The 17110-nt window shown below is 46.8% G+C and overlaps 1 protein-coding gene across 1 annotated transcript in view; it reads right to left on the bottom strand.

Moving 5' to 3' along the window:
• DUSP22 (dual specificity phosphatase 22) overlaps positions 1–16596 on the bottom strand; it is a 40429-nt gene extending 23833 nt beyond the window's left edge. The window contains exons 1-3 of the mRNA XM_009903815.2: positions 16315–16596; positions 10068–10101; positions 815–897 (exon numbers count right to left, since the gene is read on the bottom strand). Of these exons, the coding sequence (XP_009902117.2) occupies positions 815–897; positions 10068–10101; positions 16315–16335 (138 nt within the window). The 5' untranslated portion in view covers positions 16336–16596. The remainder of the gene's footprint in view (positions 1–814; positions 898–10067; positions 10102–16314) is intronic.
• Between the last annotated feature and the right edge of the window lie 514 nt (positions 16597–17110).

The following is a 17110-nucleotide window of genomic DNA, read 5'->3' as shown; positions in this document are numbered from 1 at the left end:
CAACAGAATGAAAAGCAAAGATTCCCTACAGCAGCTGAAGGGCAACATCAGCAACTGTCCTTATCCACTATTGCACTATATTTCATGCAAAGTGGAATGCACAGAAGAAGCAAATTTAAAAGACCAACTGTTTCCAACATAAATCAAATAGGAGGATCTTAAGCTGTAGCAAAGCCCAGCCAAAATCCCCTCCTTCCAAGGTAAACAGTCCAACACAGGAGACCTGTAGCCTGGTACCAGCTCTTCCTGTGCTCAAGATGACACAGCATGTCAAGTCATCTCAGCTCTTCAGATTGACTTCCCTTCAGTAAAACAGGAATGATATTTCATGTGTTGGAGACCTGCAGTTGCTCTGCTGTTATCAGATGTATTGTGTGAGAGGGAGAATGGGTTCCTCCCACATTCCAAGCAAAAGGACTGAAAGCCTCTTACACAAACATCTCCTATGAGGATTCAAGAAAGAGGCCCAAGTACAAAGGAGGATGTGGTAGTTGGCAAGGGGGAGAAGGAATGGTGGTGTTTATGTGATGCTTGAACCCTCTACAGAAGGGCACTTACCTTTACAATTACATTCATAACAATCTCATTACTGGGTTATATTGACTGACACCATCCTTGTCTCTTCCTTTGTCAGCTAGATTTTTGTTGTTACAACAGCAGCAAAAGCAAAATCTGTGAGTGGATCTCAAAACTGCATTGAGAAAAACCAACATTCTCAAAACACCAGTTGTGCAAAACAAGAATTTAACCCCTCAATGACTCCAACAGCCAACTGCAAAGTAAGGATTTACCACCGAGTTCCCCCATCTCTTACCTCAAGCATGGGACGGGCACTGTCATGGATTGAGAGAATGTGGGTGATGTTATTCTTACTCAACTGCTCTACATCTCGGGCATCTGCAATAGAGGAAGGGGAAAAAAGGAAAAGAATTCATTTACTCTCTTGCAACAGCCCACTTCCCTTTCAGTTGTGCTTGCTGGAAATCACTTATCCTTGGTACATATCTTTTTGAAGCTCAAGTAAAGCAAAACCCCAAATGCAGCTGTTCTAGAACACCAGGGGAAGGGGAAGGCACCCTTCTAGCTCCAAAACAAATTATATACTATATAAAGAACGAGTTCAAGTGACTCAGGAATGTGTTCTTAACTGAGAAGTTTCATGTATTTTGCATCTGAAATAGAAGTCTGTGCATGCCTGTGTGCAGGTGATGGCCATCTGAAGAAGCAGTCAGAGCTGTACAAGAAGCAGCTTACCACCTCTCTACCCACAACCCCCCCTCCAAGAGACTTATTTGCACCTGGGAGACAGACCTTGTGAAATGGAGGCTCAAGAAGAGAAGTCAAATGTACCACTTGAATGGAGGTATTAATGGGCAAGCCAAAATAACTAGGTTCTTAACTTCCAGTGGAGAAGTAGGGGAAAATATGCATTTAGCCAACGCCTACCATTATTGTAAGGCTGAAGAGAGACTGAGATGATAAAGATATTGAACACATGAAAATGCAAAAGGCTGCAGAAAGGAAGTGCAGTTATGAAAAGGTGGTTCCTAGACCAAAGGGTTTCAAACATTCAAAACGGGAAAGCAAACTGGAGCAACTGAAAATCTGATGCTAGATATTGCAAAAGTATAGCTTTGTGTCTATGGGAAAGAAGGTAAAAGAGATTATCTATCATCAGTGAGCAACTTGCCCCATACTAAACCAGAATCATGCCAGAAAATTACCTCAATGAACCACTGACACAGGTAAAAGGTAGTCTGTGTCCATTTGCTTTTGCCCTTTTTGCTCAAGAACGGCAGGGCATGGGGTAGCAATTACAGAGGTGGTTTTGTGATGTGAACACCTGCCTTCCAAATCCACCCCACACAATCTGTTCACGTTAGCCTGGCTGCACACATGAGAAAAGAGCACTGACCACAAAGGTTTCAAACCGGCTCTCTCTAGGTACAAAAATAACAATAGCATCACCTGTATGTTCCTTATGTACGTGCAAGAGTTCAATTAGCATCTCTGGCTTCGTCTTATTCTGCTCTGCTATAAGGTTTCAATGCCTTTTCTACATCACAAAGAGGAATTTGACATTTAATTATACTGCCTCATAGACAAGATCCACACAAGCACAGCAACAGACAACCAAATTCAAAGCTAATCCAACGATGAAACCTTCTCAACGGCTAATATAATGCAGAGAAGAACCAAAGTTGCATTGATTTCACTTGCCGCTGGTCAAGCCTGCATAATCAACATGATACCTGATCCCTCGGGAGAGAATTAACACAAATTCCATCTGGAACAGAATTAAGGTCAAGCTTCACAGAACAATTAAAATATCCTAAAAATCTCAGTGTCAGCATTTCCAAGAAGAAATACTGGTGCTTGCCAGGAGAGCTCTTCTAATCCACCTGACCTTCATCTTTTTCAACAGTTTATAGGACAGCCTTGATCTTTCAGAGAACACCTAAGCAGGCAAGGGTTTGGAAGCCCAGAGACCAGCTTGTGTCCCTAAAAGTCACTGCTGTCCATTCTCCAAGGGCTGAGGGCATATTTCAGAGCCTGGTGGCTGGACCTCAAGGTGTTAATGCACACCGAGTACAAGAAGATGCTGATCTCTATCAGTATGACCTACACAGTAAGAGATGGCTTGCCACACAAGGCAAACTGCTGTAAAAAGAGATATAACCCCAAAATAAATTGAAGCAGTCTGAAAGGGCAATCAACACTCAAAATGACCAAAGAATTTTAGTTTTCCAGTTAACCAAGGACTTGGGATAAAGGAAGATTGGCTTCAAACTGGAAGAAGCTGAATTTCACTTATACATTAAGAAGACATTATTCCTCATGAGGAAGGTGAGGCACTGGAACAGGTTGCCCAGAGATGTTATGGAGGCTCCAAGACTACAAGCATTCAGAGCCTGGCTGGGGCCTTGAAAAGGCAGGCCAATAGGAGATGTCCCTGCCCATGGCAGGGGGCTTGGAACTAGATGAACTTTAAGGTTCCTTCTGACTCAAACCATTCTATGCATTTCAACAAATCCAAAGTATACAATCAGTGAGAGTTCAGATATTCCTAGAAACAAGCTGAAAATGGCTGTCCAAGACCTGCACCCCAGGGTAACCAGCAGATCCTCAATATATTTAGAGAGCAACCATTCAAATCACAAAAACCGAGGAGAAAAACCTTCCCAGACACTGCCTGTATTATCTGAACCTGAACTTTAAAGAGTTTACAGAGGGGAAATTCCCCTGGTTTCCCTGGCACCTGCCATAAGCCTCTACAGATACAACAGACAAAGCTGTTCAAACAGCACTAGAGACAAGATCCTGTCACTCACTGTCTCATACCATAAATGACAAAAAAATTCAAGGGCTATTCACAGGGCCATCAAAAACCCAAAAGAATCACCACTGCCACAGCAGTTCTAACTTCTTCAGAAGGCTCACATTTGTAAATTGCAGCATGAAACACCCCACTGCCAAATTTAATGATGAAACTAACCCATCAAGGTCCACCTTGTGCATCCCTAAAGTTTCCCTCAACGTGGCATTCTGCTGCACAGTAGGTGCCTTAATACTCTGTGTAATACAGCAAAACGCTTCTCAGCTGATGTGGACTCCCAAGTGAAGCCTTTAGGAAACTATCCTCAGACAAAAGGACACAATTCACTCTGGACAGGTCTTCCTCTCTCTCTCCCCCCCACATCTATATTTATCTTCTTTTCCCTCAACTTCATTCTATAACAATTAAGACACATCAATAACTGAAGGATTCCAATATTAAAGTTACAAAGTCTCAATCATAACTACAACCACTCTCTCCTACTTCAGTATTTTAGCACCTCCACAGAGATGCAAGGTGAAGAATAAAGATCTCACCCTTTGTAGAGTTAGATGAGAAGAAACAGCTGTAGGGTCTCTTCCACCTCTACCGCTAACAACAAAACACAAAGCACCATGGGGATCGCACAGAACAGGTTGCCCATAGAAATTCTGGAGGTTCTAACCCCAGAAGTGCTCAGACAGGCTGGACAGTGCCTCCAGCAACCTGGTCCAGTAGGAGGGGTCCTTGGCCATGATGAAGGGATTGAAACTAAATAATCTTAAAGGTTGCTTCCAACCCAAACCATTACATGATTCTATGATCCTCCAGGAACAGGACAAAAAAAAGCATTAGTGATTACAGAGTCACAGAAACATTTGGGTTGGAAAAGACCCTCAGGATCACCAAGTCCAAAGTTCAAAGTTCACCCTTAAACCATATCCCCAAGCACCACATCCAAATGACCTTTAAACACATCCAGGGTTGGTGACTCAACCATCTCCCTGGGCAGCACATTCCAATGCCTGACCACTCTTTCTCTGAATTTTTTTTCCCCCTAATGTCCAGTCTAAGCCTACCCAGTCGAAGCTTTAGGCCATTCCCTCTTGTTCTATCACTAATTACCTGTGAGAAGAGACCAGCACCAGCCTTTCCAATACATCCTTTCTGGTAGCTGTAGAGTGCAATGAGGTTTCCCCTCAGCCTCCTCTTTTCCAAACTAAACAGCCCCAGCTCCCTCAGTCACTCCTCATAAGACTTAATTTTCCAGGCCCTTCCCCAGCTTCATTGCCCTCCTCTGCACTCATTCCAGCACCTGGAATCTCTCATCTCTCCTGTATTGAGATGCCCAAAACTGGCCACAATATTCAAGGTGTGGCCTCACCAGAGCTGAGTACAAAGGGACAATCACCTCCCTACTCCTGCTGGACACAGCATTTCTGATACAAGCCAGGATACCATTGGCTTTCTTAGCCACCTGGGCACACTGCTTGCTCATATTCAGTTGCTTGTTGATTAGAACCCCCAGCTCCCTTTCTGCCAGACACCTCTCTAGCCACACTTCCCCAAGCATTACTACAACTTTTAACTTCCACTCACTTATGAATTTAGAGTAGTTTACCTCCACAAAATAAGTTATTTGCATTTGGTCACATTCTTTCCATTAGCTAGCTCTCCCAAACTAGACATCCTCCCTTCTTACTCCTCCATTTCTGACTCTGGTGTTACTATGAAAAGACAGATCAGCCCAGTATGTACAACAGTATCAAGTCTCAATCTGCAGAGGTATGGAGACCCATCAACATAATATTTAAGTAACTTTTAGCATACACTTTCTTTTCTGCTTTGGAAAGAACTGGGCATAGATACCCATAGGAGAACCTCCTCTCCAGTGGTTTAGAGCACTATGAACTGTTACTGAGAATGGCTTTCCAATGGTAGAACTTTGTTCCAGAGCCCAGTGATCCTTACAGACTCAGACACAGGAACTAAGCACACAAAACCCCACCTCTCCTGTCCCCACTTCAACATTCTACTACGTATTTTGTCCCACCCTCTCAAAAGGGCCTTCCCGGGGACTGAGCAGGGTGAGGAATAGGGGACAGTACTCCATTTAATGAGGGCACTTACAGGATGTCTTCCTTCAGGAGATGAACCTGAGAAAGGGAATGGCATTTTCATCCACTCCTGCTTTCAGTACCTCAAATGGAGCCTTAGGAAAGGGAAATTTTCCCCAGAGAAATGAAGCAGGAATTAACTGGATCTATAGCCGCTTGGCAGACACTGCCTTTACATACACTTAGTAATGGAAAGGGCGGAACTTTCCCAGGAGTCCCCAGCTCACCCACAGCAGCACTGGACTCTTGGAGGGGGGAATTAAACCTCATATTGTGGCTTTCCCCTTCAAATCAAAAAGGCCACAAATATTCCACTGGAAAAACTTTAATCTTCCAAATATGATTATAAGGAAGAAGGGACACAAGCTCTTTGATATTCAAGGTAGAAACACTCTGGAGTCTCTGGCTCACTGTTGATACACCTTTGGGTTTGGAATCAAAGCAGCACCCATTTAGAAACTCCTATCAGAAAATAAAGGTATTTTTTCTATTTGTGCAGAGAAAAAGGCTAAAAAGCCATGTCATATCTGTCCCTTAAGGAACAAAGCACCTCTTTTCATCATGAGCCCAGATGCCTTTCAGGGGACATCAGGTTTCCAGCACAGAAGACATGTGGGCATGCAATCCCACAATAAATCCTTTGTCTTTTGAGAGGATTGAATTTCATAGATAAGGCACAACTGGAACAACCCAAAATTCCCTCTAAACTAGAGGCAGGAAGAAGAGTTTTCCTTTTTCTATTCACTATTTTTCTCCCTCAGCCCTTCACCCTCCCACTGGCAAAGAACTAACTCCTGTTTAACTTTCACTGAAGCAGCCCAAAAGTTCTGTTTCCTTTTGGGCTTTTGGATTAAAGTCACTCTTCGTATTTTGTATGGACATCTGTGGTTCTTGACTTTTTCTGCCCTCTAGTTATTCAATCTCAGATACACTCCCCCAGGAACATGCCACAGTTTCAGAGTGCTTATAGATCTTGTAAGATAACAAGCCCTGAAGCACACGCCAAAAGCTACACTTTCTCTAGAAAGCTTTCCAATGACTTTCTGAAGTCCTGTGGACTAAGGCAGGTTTCACTGTGTATCTGAGTGTTGCCCATAACCAGGACTGCACAGAACCTTCTACCCTAAGGAAGTTAAAAAAGCACCTCTCATTCAATGTACTTAAAAGTCTGCACAGCAGCATCAGACAAGCCAGAAGTAACAATATCAACCCCTATTTCTGCCACACATCTATATCAAAAGTTCTTCTTGGACTTCAATTTATCGCTAAGTCAAATAGAGTCTGCACTCCCTCTGTCATGAATTGTCAAGATGATTAAGCCTAGAAAGACAGCAAGAAACCCTATACATAGAACTATTCTCACACAATCATGGCATGGTTGGGGTTGGAAAGGATCTCTGGAGATGATCTAGTCCAATCCACCTGCTAAAGCAGGGTCCCACATAGCAGGCTGCCCAGGATTGCAATGTCCAGATTTGGAGTCTCTCCACAACCTCTCTGGGCAACCTAGTCCAGTGATTCAGCACCTTCAAAGTAAATCATATTGCTGAAGAGTCAATAATTTCCCAAATGTTGAATATCTTCCTCAGACAATGGCTCTCCAGGATAACAGCATTTTAACACCATTACCATCTTGCTCTCCCTCAGCAGCAAGGTAGGCATTCATTGAGGAACAGCTGTGCCTCTTCCCAGTCCCTCAGTTTCCCCACAGGTCCCACACACAGCAGGGAGACAGGAGCATGCACAGTATTTTGACTGAGCTGTGGAAGCTCAGCCTGCCCAGGCACCCTGAAGATAAAGGAGAACAGGCTATCCTTCAGATCAGAGTGATTCCAAGATTCCCTGGACTCAGCTTCTGGAGAAGGCCCCCTCCTTTCCTCACCATGAGGGTAGTGAGGTACTGGAGTAGGTTGTTTAGAGAAGTTGTGGAGGCTCCAATCTTGGAAGTGTGCAAAGCCAGGTTGGATTAGACCTTGAGCAACCTGGTCTAGTTGGAGGCGTCTCTGCCCATTATGTGGGGGATGTAACTAGATGACCTTGAAGGTCCTTTCAATCCAAACCATTCTGTGATTTTCTGTTCCCTGCACTGAGACTTTGAGGGTGCTACAAATCTAGGGACTTAGTCAGTCCTCTTACTGACAAGATGCAACTTTATTCAACTCAAACAATCAGCCCCAAGCTGAAAAGACAGGACCCTGCTCAAGAGTGCATTACAGGAATCATTTTGTACACCTCCCATCTTTGAAAGTATGTGGACATGGCAGCTACCTAAATCAGGGCCCTCTAGACAATCCCCACTGTATATGCTGCTGAGGTTCTCAGTCAATGATTCTCTTTCATGGCAGTCTGAAAATTCATTAGTCATTTGTTGAAAAAGGGCCACAAATCAGAACAGGCCCCAAGAACATGGTAGTCAAACTCCCCCAGAAAAATACACTGGTGATTAACAGACAGTCTGCTCCGAACAGGATGACTTCGCTGCAATTGCTTGCAAGCCATGAGGCAGCAGGGTGTTGAGGGACATAGGATACAGGAAGCAAATCACAGAAGTTTGCTTTTGTATGAAGGAACACCAATCTTCTCTCTTCTTCCCCAGGTACAGCAGCTGATTTGAGATTATAACAGCCACACATGAGAGCAGAACATAACGATTCAATGCAATGTGGGCAAAAGTCATAGCAATAAATACAGACATTGTGTGACTTTAATCGAATTTACACACCAGCCTCTATAACACAAACACTGAGATTATAGCTGACCCAGCCTCACTCTCTCTTATGCAGGCAGCTGAAGCATCTCAGCCTCTGCTGGTTTTCAGTTAGATTCTCAGGAATGCTGCCACTCACACCAGTTCCACATGCACATTTCTACTCCATGTGTAGAAGTGACCTGATATGCCATTTAAGGACCACTGGCAAGGAACACATGGCTCCGAGTGGCCTGAGCAGCATGAGCAGGAAGGTTGCAAGCCCTGGCAGGGGCAGGGATGCTGACTCACTCCACAACCTTGACCAACTTCACTCATCAGCTGAAAACAGAACTGCACCAGGAAACAGACACTCTGGCTGAGTTTTACTCCCCTGAACAGGCTGTCAAGCAGGACAGCCACAGCAAGAGGGACAAAGCCACATTCCCTGGGCCCATTCTGCCAGACACCTTGGAATCTAGAGGACTCCACTATCACACCTCCTCCCACCCCTCTCCTAAATTACTTGACAGAAAAGAAAGGGGGGGGGGGGGGGGGGGGGGGGGGGGGAGGGTGGAGAAAGACCCACAAAAAACCTCCACTGAACAAAAAGAGAAAATTAGTTTGGTTCCTGGCACATGCTGTGGTGTGTCCAAGGAGGAGACATGACAGGGTGCTTGGTTGCATGGTTTAGTTGGTTGGGTGGTGTTGGATGATAGGTTGGACACAATGATCTTGAAGGTCTCTTCCAACCTGGTTTATTCTATTCTAAAAGTATCCTGTTCCCGGTATTTTCCTTTTTGTCCTGCTTGCTTGCCCCCCTCCCCACTTTTTTGTCTCCTCCTCTCATTACCTACTTTCACCAGTGTAAACTCACCCTCATCCTCTCATTTTCCTTACCACAGCATGCTTACCTCCCTCTCACACACCAGTGTGGCAAAAAGCAGCTTTAACTCCACATGCCCCTTCAGGTTCCCTCTCAAGGTGAACAGTTTCCCAGGGGACAGCAAGCATTGGACCAACAACACAGGTCAGCAGGTCCACAGGCAGATAAATCGGGCAAAAAACACTGAACTCACATGTTTTGGGATGGAGTAGGGAAGGAAGGGTCAGTGTGAGACAGAGAGGAGGTACAGCACCATTATAAATCCAATGCAGACATTGTCTAGTCTGTCTTTACAGACCAGTCGTGGTATCAGACAGACCAAGGACATCACAGCAGTCTCTGCTCTTTTGTTGTAACCAAGCACAGGAAATACAGAGCCTGCATATCTCAAAACAACTGTGCAGGCACACCTAGTTTACCTCTGAGCAGGGACAGTCATCTGGAACTGCTGCTAACAGAGTGCCTTGAGAACAGGTCATTTGTTTGGATGTCTACCTAAAGCTTCCTGTGTTTTCTAAAAACAGTTTTCTGTCTTTCTGTACACACACAAAAAAATCCAGTGAATGTTATCTCTGTGACATGGACAGAGTATCAGTGGTCAGATAGTGACCCACAAACCTACCAGTCTCACAAGCAGTGATAACAGAACTCCCTCAGCAATTGTTATAAATAACTGAAATTATGAAAGCAGTGAGTGAGAGGCATACTAAGCCTTTACTTATAAGGAGGGTTTGACTGAAGCCTCACAAAGAATCTGCCCGGCTCACAGGCCTGCCTGCCAAGCAGGGGAATCAGTTAAGGCAGGCCAATGTTCAGGAATTCCAGCTGAAGCACGCTCTGAGGAGATGGCATTCATTCTTCTCTTCTCAAAGTACTTGCAGCACAGCACACAGGTGAAAAAGCAAACAAGTTGTTCTTCAAGTGCTGCTAGGTGGATCCAGAAACAAAGCAAGATGGGGTTAAAAAGCTGCAGAGACCTCAGAGAATTCCACAGGCCTGTGAAACACCACCTTAAGACCCCTGCTAAGTCATCCTAGAGAAAAGTGTTAAAACTCATCTTACCTTTGAAGTTGCCAATGAACAAGCCAGGCAGAATCTGCAAGAAAGAAAAATAGTATCAAATACAGATATCTTGTGGTAAGACAACTTGATAAAGTTCAATCTGCATACAGAATGGAACATACTACTCTAGTAACTATTGCTCTGACAATATTTTGTGCCTCTTCGTGACCCTCTCAAGCTCCACACCCCTAGGCAAGCCACTCTTCATTGACAGCCATGTGGAATCACATCATGGAGGCTCTCCAAGGACAGCAAGTGGTTTACAAACACAAAAAGTGGGCCTTAAAACTCACCCTGCCCACCACAGAAGGGCAAGAGTTACCCTCAAGACACTTCAGACAGAAAAGTTGATTTGCCTAATGTTGCTAAGCAAAAGCACTGCAAAACAACATCTTTCAAATCTTCCAAGTCAGAGCTGTGCAAGCCCTGGCTGCAGCACTGTGGGGTGCTTCCATGGGGGAAATAACGAGCTGTGTGTTCATGTAGAAGATGAACTGATGGAAGTCCTTGAGTTGCACGTTTCTCCCCCAGATAGAATTAGAGAATGGTTTTGGCTGGAAAAGACTTTTAAGATCATGGAGTTCAGCCACTATCTAACTCTACCAAGGCCAGTATTAAACCATGTCCCACAGCAGCACATCTCTGTCTTTTAAAAACCTCCAGGGAAGGGGATTCAACCACCTCCCCAGGCAACCTGTTTCAGTGCTTTGTAGTTCTGCGAAGAAGTTTCTTCCAATATCCAATCTAAGCCTCCCCTGGTAAAACTTGAGGGAATTTCCTTTTGTCCCATCTCTTGTTACTAAGGAGAAGAGACCACTCTGCTCCAAACTCCTTTCAGGGAGCTGCAGAAGGGAAGGTGATCTCCCCTCAGACTCCCTTTTCTCCACGCTCAATAACTGCATTTCCCTCATCTGCTACTCAGATGACCTATTGTCCAGATCCTTCACCAGATCTAACTCCTCACCCCAGCACTCCCAGAAGCCTGTACAGGTCTCACTTACAGCACTTTAAAAGGGGAGTTTCAAGGTCAGTGTGAGAACCAGGCTGTGCAGTCTGAGGACATGTGCATGCACACACACAGAGCAGCAGGTGACACTGTACTGCTGTCCCTGCCACAACCCTCCCAGCTTGGCAACAGCAGTAAGGACATGAACACCCTCAGGCACACCTAATGCATCCTTTGTGGCAAAGCATTTCATTCTCTGCCACCTGAGGTCCCTGACCCACACCTGCATCCTTTGAAGAGGCCAGAACTGTGACAGTCAGACTGCAGGATGCACTTCTTTGGTGCACACAGAGCATACCACCAATACAGATACATCAGTGCTGACTTCCCAGACCCTTAGCAACACTCAAATGTCACCACAAAAGCAGCAACAGTCTCTCGGGTGCAGCTATTTCAAGGGAAAACTCCACCCTTTTTCCCCTCGGTCTGATAGCCGTGAAGTTACAAAAGTCATGAAGGACTTTTCATCGGGGATTATCACCCCAGCCTCCACTTCACTGCCTCCTCCTTGCTGAAAGGCAACCCAGTTTACCAAGCAAAGGTTAGCAGGCCAATAAAAGGGCTGCAAAACAGCGTTTGACCTGCCTTAACTCCAGGGCTTTCAGCCAATAGCACCGTTGTGTTGACTGCTATCTAGCCTTGCAGAAAACAGCAAGGCTGCAGTACTTCTCCCTGTGCAAACATTCCTCCTCCTTATCTTTGCTGGGTGATCTCACACCAGCTCTAACCATGGGCTCCATTCTGCCACTGATATCTAAAGACCACTTCTCTGGGACCCTTCACTGTACCTTCAACTTCTTACAAATTAAGGGCTGCATGACAACACAGGCTTCAAGAAGAAAATGGCACTATTAAGTTCTGCATGGGTAAGTGCTGACAGCTTTTTCCCCTTTTCCTTCAGTATTCATTTTTCACTTGTACAAAGTCAACATTCATACACAGGCAGCAAAAAAAATAAAAACACTGGGTCAGTTTCCAATGCCAGAGTAACCAGCAGGGAATAGAACCCTTCCAGCATCCTGCTGTCCCTTTCTGCATGCACAAGACTCATGGTCGCATGGACCAGCTCATTATTTTAAGTGCACTAGATGACTCTGCTGGAAAAAGCAGCCCAAAGGCTACCATCTCAGGCAAGGAATCAGAAGAGAGAAGATGCTCCAGCAAGCAGAAGGCCCCAGGGCCACTGCCAAAAGCCAAAATCACAAATAAAAGCCATGCTATAAAGAGGAAAAAACAAACACACACAAATTATGAACAAATTTCACCAACCAGGTCACGCAGCCAGCTGCCTCAACTTAAGCTTAAAAAATTAAGACATGAAAAAAGCCTTTCTGATATTTTTTAAGTAGCTGTCTGGTATTTCCTGTCTGCAGCACAGATCTCAGCTCACACCACCACTACTGTACACCACAGTATTTTAGACTCCAGGACATAATTTCTGCATCAAACACATGCTCTCAAGAGAGGATAAATGCTTGAATTGCAGTCACAGTCATTAAGGTTAGGCATCATAAATTAAAGATACCAAGAAACACTTCAGGGGGTTGCAAAAATGAGGCTTCTTGGATCATCCCTGGCAAAAGAGGAAAAATCCAGCCATCTCTATTTGTGCATCATGAAGCAACACTTACTGCTAGATAGGAAATTAGGACACTGTGCAACTAAAGCCAGATGTTACCCTTGTTGTCTTAGTCATTCTAGAAGCAAGAAACATTACTATGGGTGAAAGCTACCTGGAAAGAAGTGAATCTTCATACCATGCTGACTAACACTCCAGCACTAGACTATGGCTGGGAACTTTCAGCTGTGTCATCTCACACTGCCTTCCATAACTGCAACTCTGGGCAGTGTGAAAATGAAGGCCGCTGGCTGCTAGGGGCATGTGAGAAAGAAAGGGTGGGAGTCAGAAGAAAAGACAAATAAAGGGCTTGTTTTTGTGAACTTTTCAACCACTCCTTTATGAATAAAAACAGCAGCCTCTTTCTATCATCTGAAACATTGAAGAAATGGCCATGGACTAAATAACAAACATAGAAGAATGTGGTAAGGACCGCAACGCTTATCTCTCCGCCTCGCATGAGAACGGCTCTCATTCTCTGCCATGCATCAATGCAGAGCCCTGCAACAAACAACAGTTACTCCAGCTACTCATTCTTCTCACCAGACCTCTCTGAAGCTACACCTCTCTGGAAAATGCCTTCAGGGCCTACTTTGTCATGGTCTCCTATAATAAAGACCAGCTCCTTGCCCCACACTGCTCCTAGTACTGCTGGGCACGCCATAGAAGTTCATCTTATTTTTGTGAGGATGGCAAAACATTGTAGAAGGAGCAGATGAGCCCACCTTGTGCAGCAGTACAGGACAGCAATACAGATCAGGGAAGGGGATTTGCCACTGATGTGAACTGATGCAGCTTCACTGGCTTCTACAGAATTGGTTGCATTACCCCTAACCATCCACACCAATTCATATTTCTTGTTAATCAGCTCCTGCAACAATCAGGGATTATCTGCCCATTTTTCAGAGCTAACACTCAGCCTACAGAAGTATCTGAATCAATATCAGGCAGTTAACTATAAGTGGGCAAACAAGAATTAAACCCTAGAACTAAAAGCTCTTTGCTAAGCATATCCTGTTCACAGATAATCAAATCTAAATACTCCAATCTCTTGTCACCATCTCAGATGCTAGACTTCAGCTCCTGGAAAACATCATCATTTTCAACCACCAACTAGAAGTCAAAGCTAAACATTAAGCATGAAGACAAATCAGGCCACTGAGACAATTTGCTGAGTGAGACCCCACTGCTCATCCTGTTCGTAAAATACGTATAAATGAAGCACTGAAAATGAATAGTGACTATGTCGATGCACTCTCACCAGCCAGATCTCCTCTGAGCAGAAGGGTGCATACAGACCAATGCTTTCAGTTTAATTTGGGAAAAGTCAGGAGGCTTTGGTGGGCTTAAGGGAAAACCTGAGCACAGTTCGTTTGAGAGAGAAAACTACCAACAAAAGACACACCCCGCCTAGAAAGAACACCAGGCCTCCAGCCCTCAGTCAGCAGTAACAGCCACACTAAGTGAGGTGGGATCGCTATTTGCTAAGAAACGCTTCGACATTGTGTGACAGGAAAACAGGAGGGGACTGTGCCACCGGGAGCAGCGCAGCATCCAAGAGCAGCCACAGCAGCGGTAGCAATCACTGGAGCTTTTCCTTACCGTGCTCATTATGGGTCACCACTAATCCTCTTCCCCTGGCATCAGTACAAAGAGATTCCCTAAATTAAATAATCCACCATCGGATAAACTGCTTATTTTCTCCTAACATCCACATATGGCTCTACCACGAAGAACACACTTCAGTGGGGAACTAAGAAAATTTGTATTGAGACTACACTGAATCAAGCAAATACCCACACCCCCACATCCCCAGTATTGGCATGGATGACCCCACACCTCCCCCGGCCTTTCCAACATTCACTGACTCACGAGATCAAAAGGAGCAGATGATCCAGGGGCACATTCTGAAGGTGGCAAGTACCAGACCTACATGCAGGACCCCTACAAAAATAACCCTTGATGGCCAGTACCCAGTGTGGCTGTAGCCTCCTTAAAGGAGACAGCTCCTCCCAAACTGCTAAACATTTCATCCTCTTGGATACAGCCAGAAGAGGGAAGAGAAAAATCAAGGAAGTGCTGTGCTTGACCTGAAAGGTCTAGTGGCAGAGCAACACTTAACAGTGTTAAAATGACCAAATGGGTTGATTCCTGCCCACATGGCAGCACAGCAAGATGCAATGCAGACAAAGACTGCTAAACATCAAAGGATTGAGAATTGCCCCTTCCCCCCCACCGAGGCTGCAACTTTATAGCCTTCGGTCTCCTGTCCCTCTAAATGTTTTGATAAATTCAAACATTCCCAGAAGAGTACTACAAACATACCAGGAGTCTGAAAGAAGTCTCTCCAGCTGTGTTTCTCCCTAACTGGCCACTCCTACAAGGTACTTCCAAGGAGTGGCTACCTAACATAGTATCCACAGACTTTGAAATAAAATATGGCAAAAAGGACCAAGGGATGCTCTACCTCCTACCCACTAACCCACCTGGGCTAACCAACATGATCTTTCCCTGCCTGGAGTTTCTATTTCCTTGTCTTCCCACAGGATGAAGAGGCTTCACTTCTCAGAAGGCATACTAAGCACTCTGGACCTTCACCAACCTGACTTCCAGGAACAGGACCATCAGACTTAAACAACTTGTGAGGAGCTATTTCTAGCTCTTCTCCACTTTGTTGAAGGCTACACTCACAGCAGCCCTACTCCCAAGATACTGAAAGCAGGATGTTAGAAGAGATGACTCAACTTCTGTTCCTCATAGCAAGCTATATATAAAAGGCTAGTGGCCACCACACTTTCAAACCTGGGGTTAAAACAGAGGTGGAGATACTGAGAAAAATCACAGTTGTCCCTTAATAACCATCACAACACGCCAGGGGAATCAGCAATGACAACAAGCCCCCACAGCCAAAAGATCCACCACCGTTTGCGGAACAGATCCACCTTCCTTCCTTGCTGCCATCTCCGCTAGGAACAAGAGCTTTCCTGTCCCACCAGCACCCGAACCAGCCCTACATGGGCAGCCCGAACCCTCCGGCTGCCGGGACAGAGCCTAGAGGGGGTCTAGCCAGCCACCGTAGTCGTGTTTCGGGGACTGGGAACAAGCAATGGGGAACTTAACGGGATTTAGTCGCGGACAGCTCAACGTTCCAGGTCCTGCCCAAGCCGGGCGGGTGCCGGCTCTGCCCCAGGCAGCCCCTCGAGGCACCCTCAGTGGGGAACACAGAGAGGCTGGGGAAGGACTGAAGTACCGCGGGGAGGTGGGGGAAAGACGGCGGTCGTTATCGACAGTTGGGGGCTCACATCACCCGAGGAGGGGAAGCCCAGGCCAGCACCACCGAAACCAGGGCCACCCCCCACTCCCCGCTTCTCTGTGCCCAGACTGCGGCTGGGGAAGAAGGCTCGCCCCGGGGGAACGGTGCAACCCCGCTCTCCTTCCTTCCCAGGCCGAGGGGAGGGCGATTCCCAGAGCCGAAGGGACAAAATCACCTTAACCCTTGGTCTTTGTTCTGAAAGCCCAGGGGCGAGAGAAAGGAGGGGAATCACCGGGAAGGGACCGCCGGACCCGGACACCGCTGCAACATGCACTCACGGACAGGAATAACGACAAGCGAGCGGCGTTACCTTGTTCATCCCATTCCCCATGGTTTAAGCGACCCGCACGCCAGCACCGCGGGAGGAACTTGCCGTCGGTGGCCGACTACCGAGCTACCGGCGGCGGGTCAGCGCGCATGGGGCAGTGCTTGGCCACGGGTGACTGGGACGAGCTAATTGCTAATGATGGCTGCGGCTTGGGAAGGCTAAGGCGCATCCCTCACCCGCCCGCCCTGGCCGGGGCTGTCTCCTGGAGGCGGGTTTCCGCTCGCCCTCCCCGCCACCACCGGGAGCAGCGAAGACGCACCACCAGGAACTGCCTCCTCCCGCCCCGCCACACGTGTGGTTAAAACCCCTGTGCAGGTCCGATGCTGCCCTGGGCCTTGTAGTCCGCTCCGCCCCGCTGTCCCGCCGCCGCCCCACCAGCGCCCGCCCTCGGGACTACAGCTCCCAGCGGCCCCCGCGCCACGGCCCGGCCCCCACCTGCGGCAGCCGCCGCACCGGCTTAGCCAGGCCCTCCTCCGTGTCTCGGGAGTGAGTAAGCGCGGGCGTCTGGGCTACCCTCTGTGGGAGTTATTTCACAGCTCCCAGGTATGAGCTGGTGCTTCTCGCACACCTCGGGGCACTGTCGGTGCCGGCTTTGTCTCGGCGTCAAGCGGCTGCCTCATCCTGCCGCTTGCTTGCCCGTGCGCCCCGGTTGTGCCGATGCCCAGGCGGAGGAGAGGCCCGGGCTGCGCCCAGAGCCGGGCCGCGCCAAGCAACCTGTGCCCTGTCGCAGTGTGCTGCCCGCGTCTCTGCGCTTTGATCCCAGACGTGCTGCAGGTGC

This window comes from Dryobates pubescens, chromosome 9, assembly GCF_014839835.1.
Source record: "Dryobates pubescens isolate bDryPub1 chromosome 9, bDryPub1.pri, whole genome shotgun sequence".
NCBI lineage: Eukaryota > Metazoa > Chordata > Aves > Piciformes > Picidae > Dryobates > Dryobates pubescens.
This window is presented reverse-complemented; position numbering and strand designations above follow the sequence as displayed.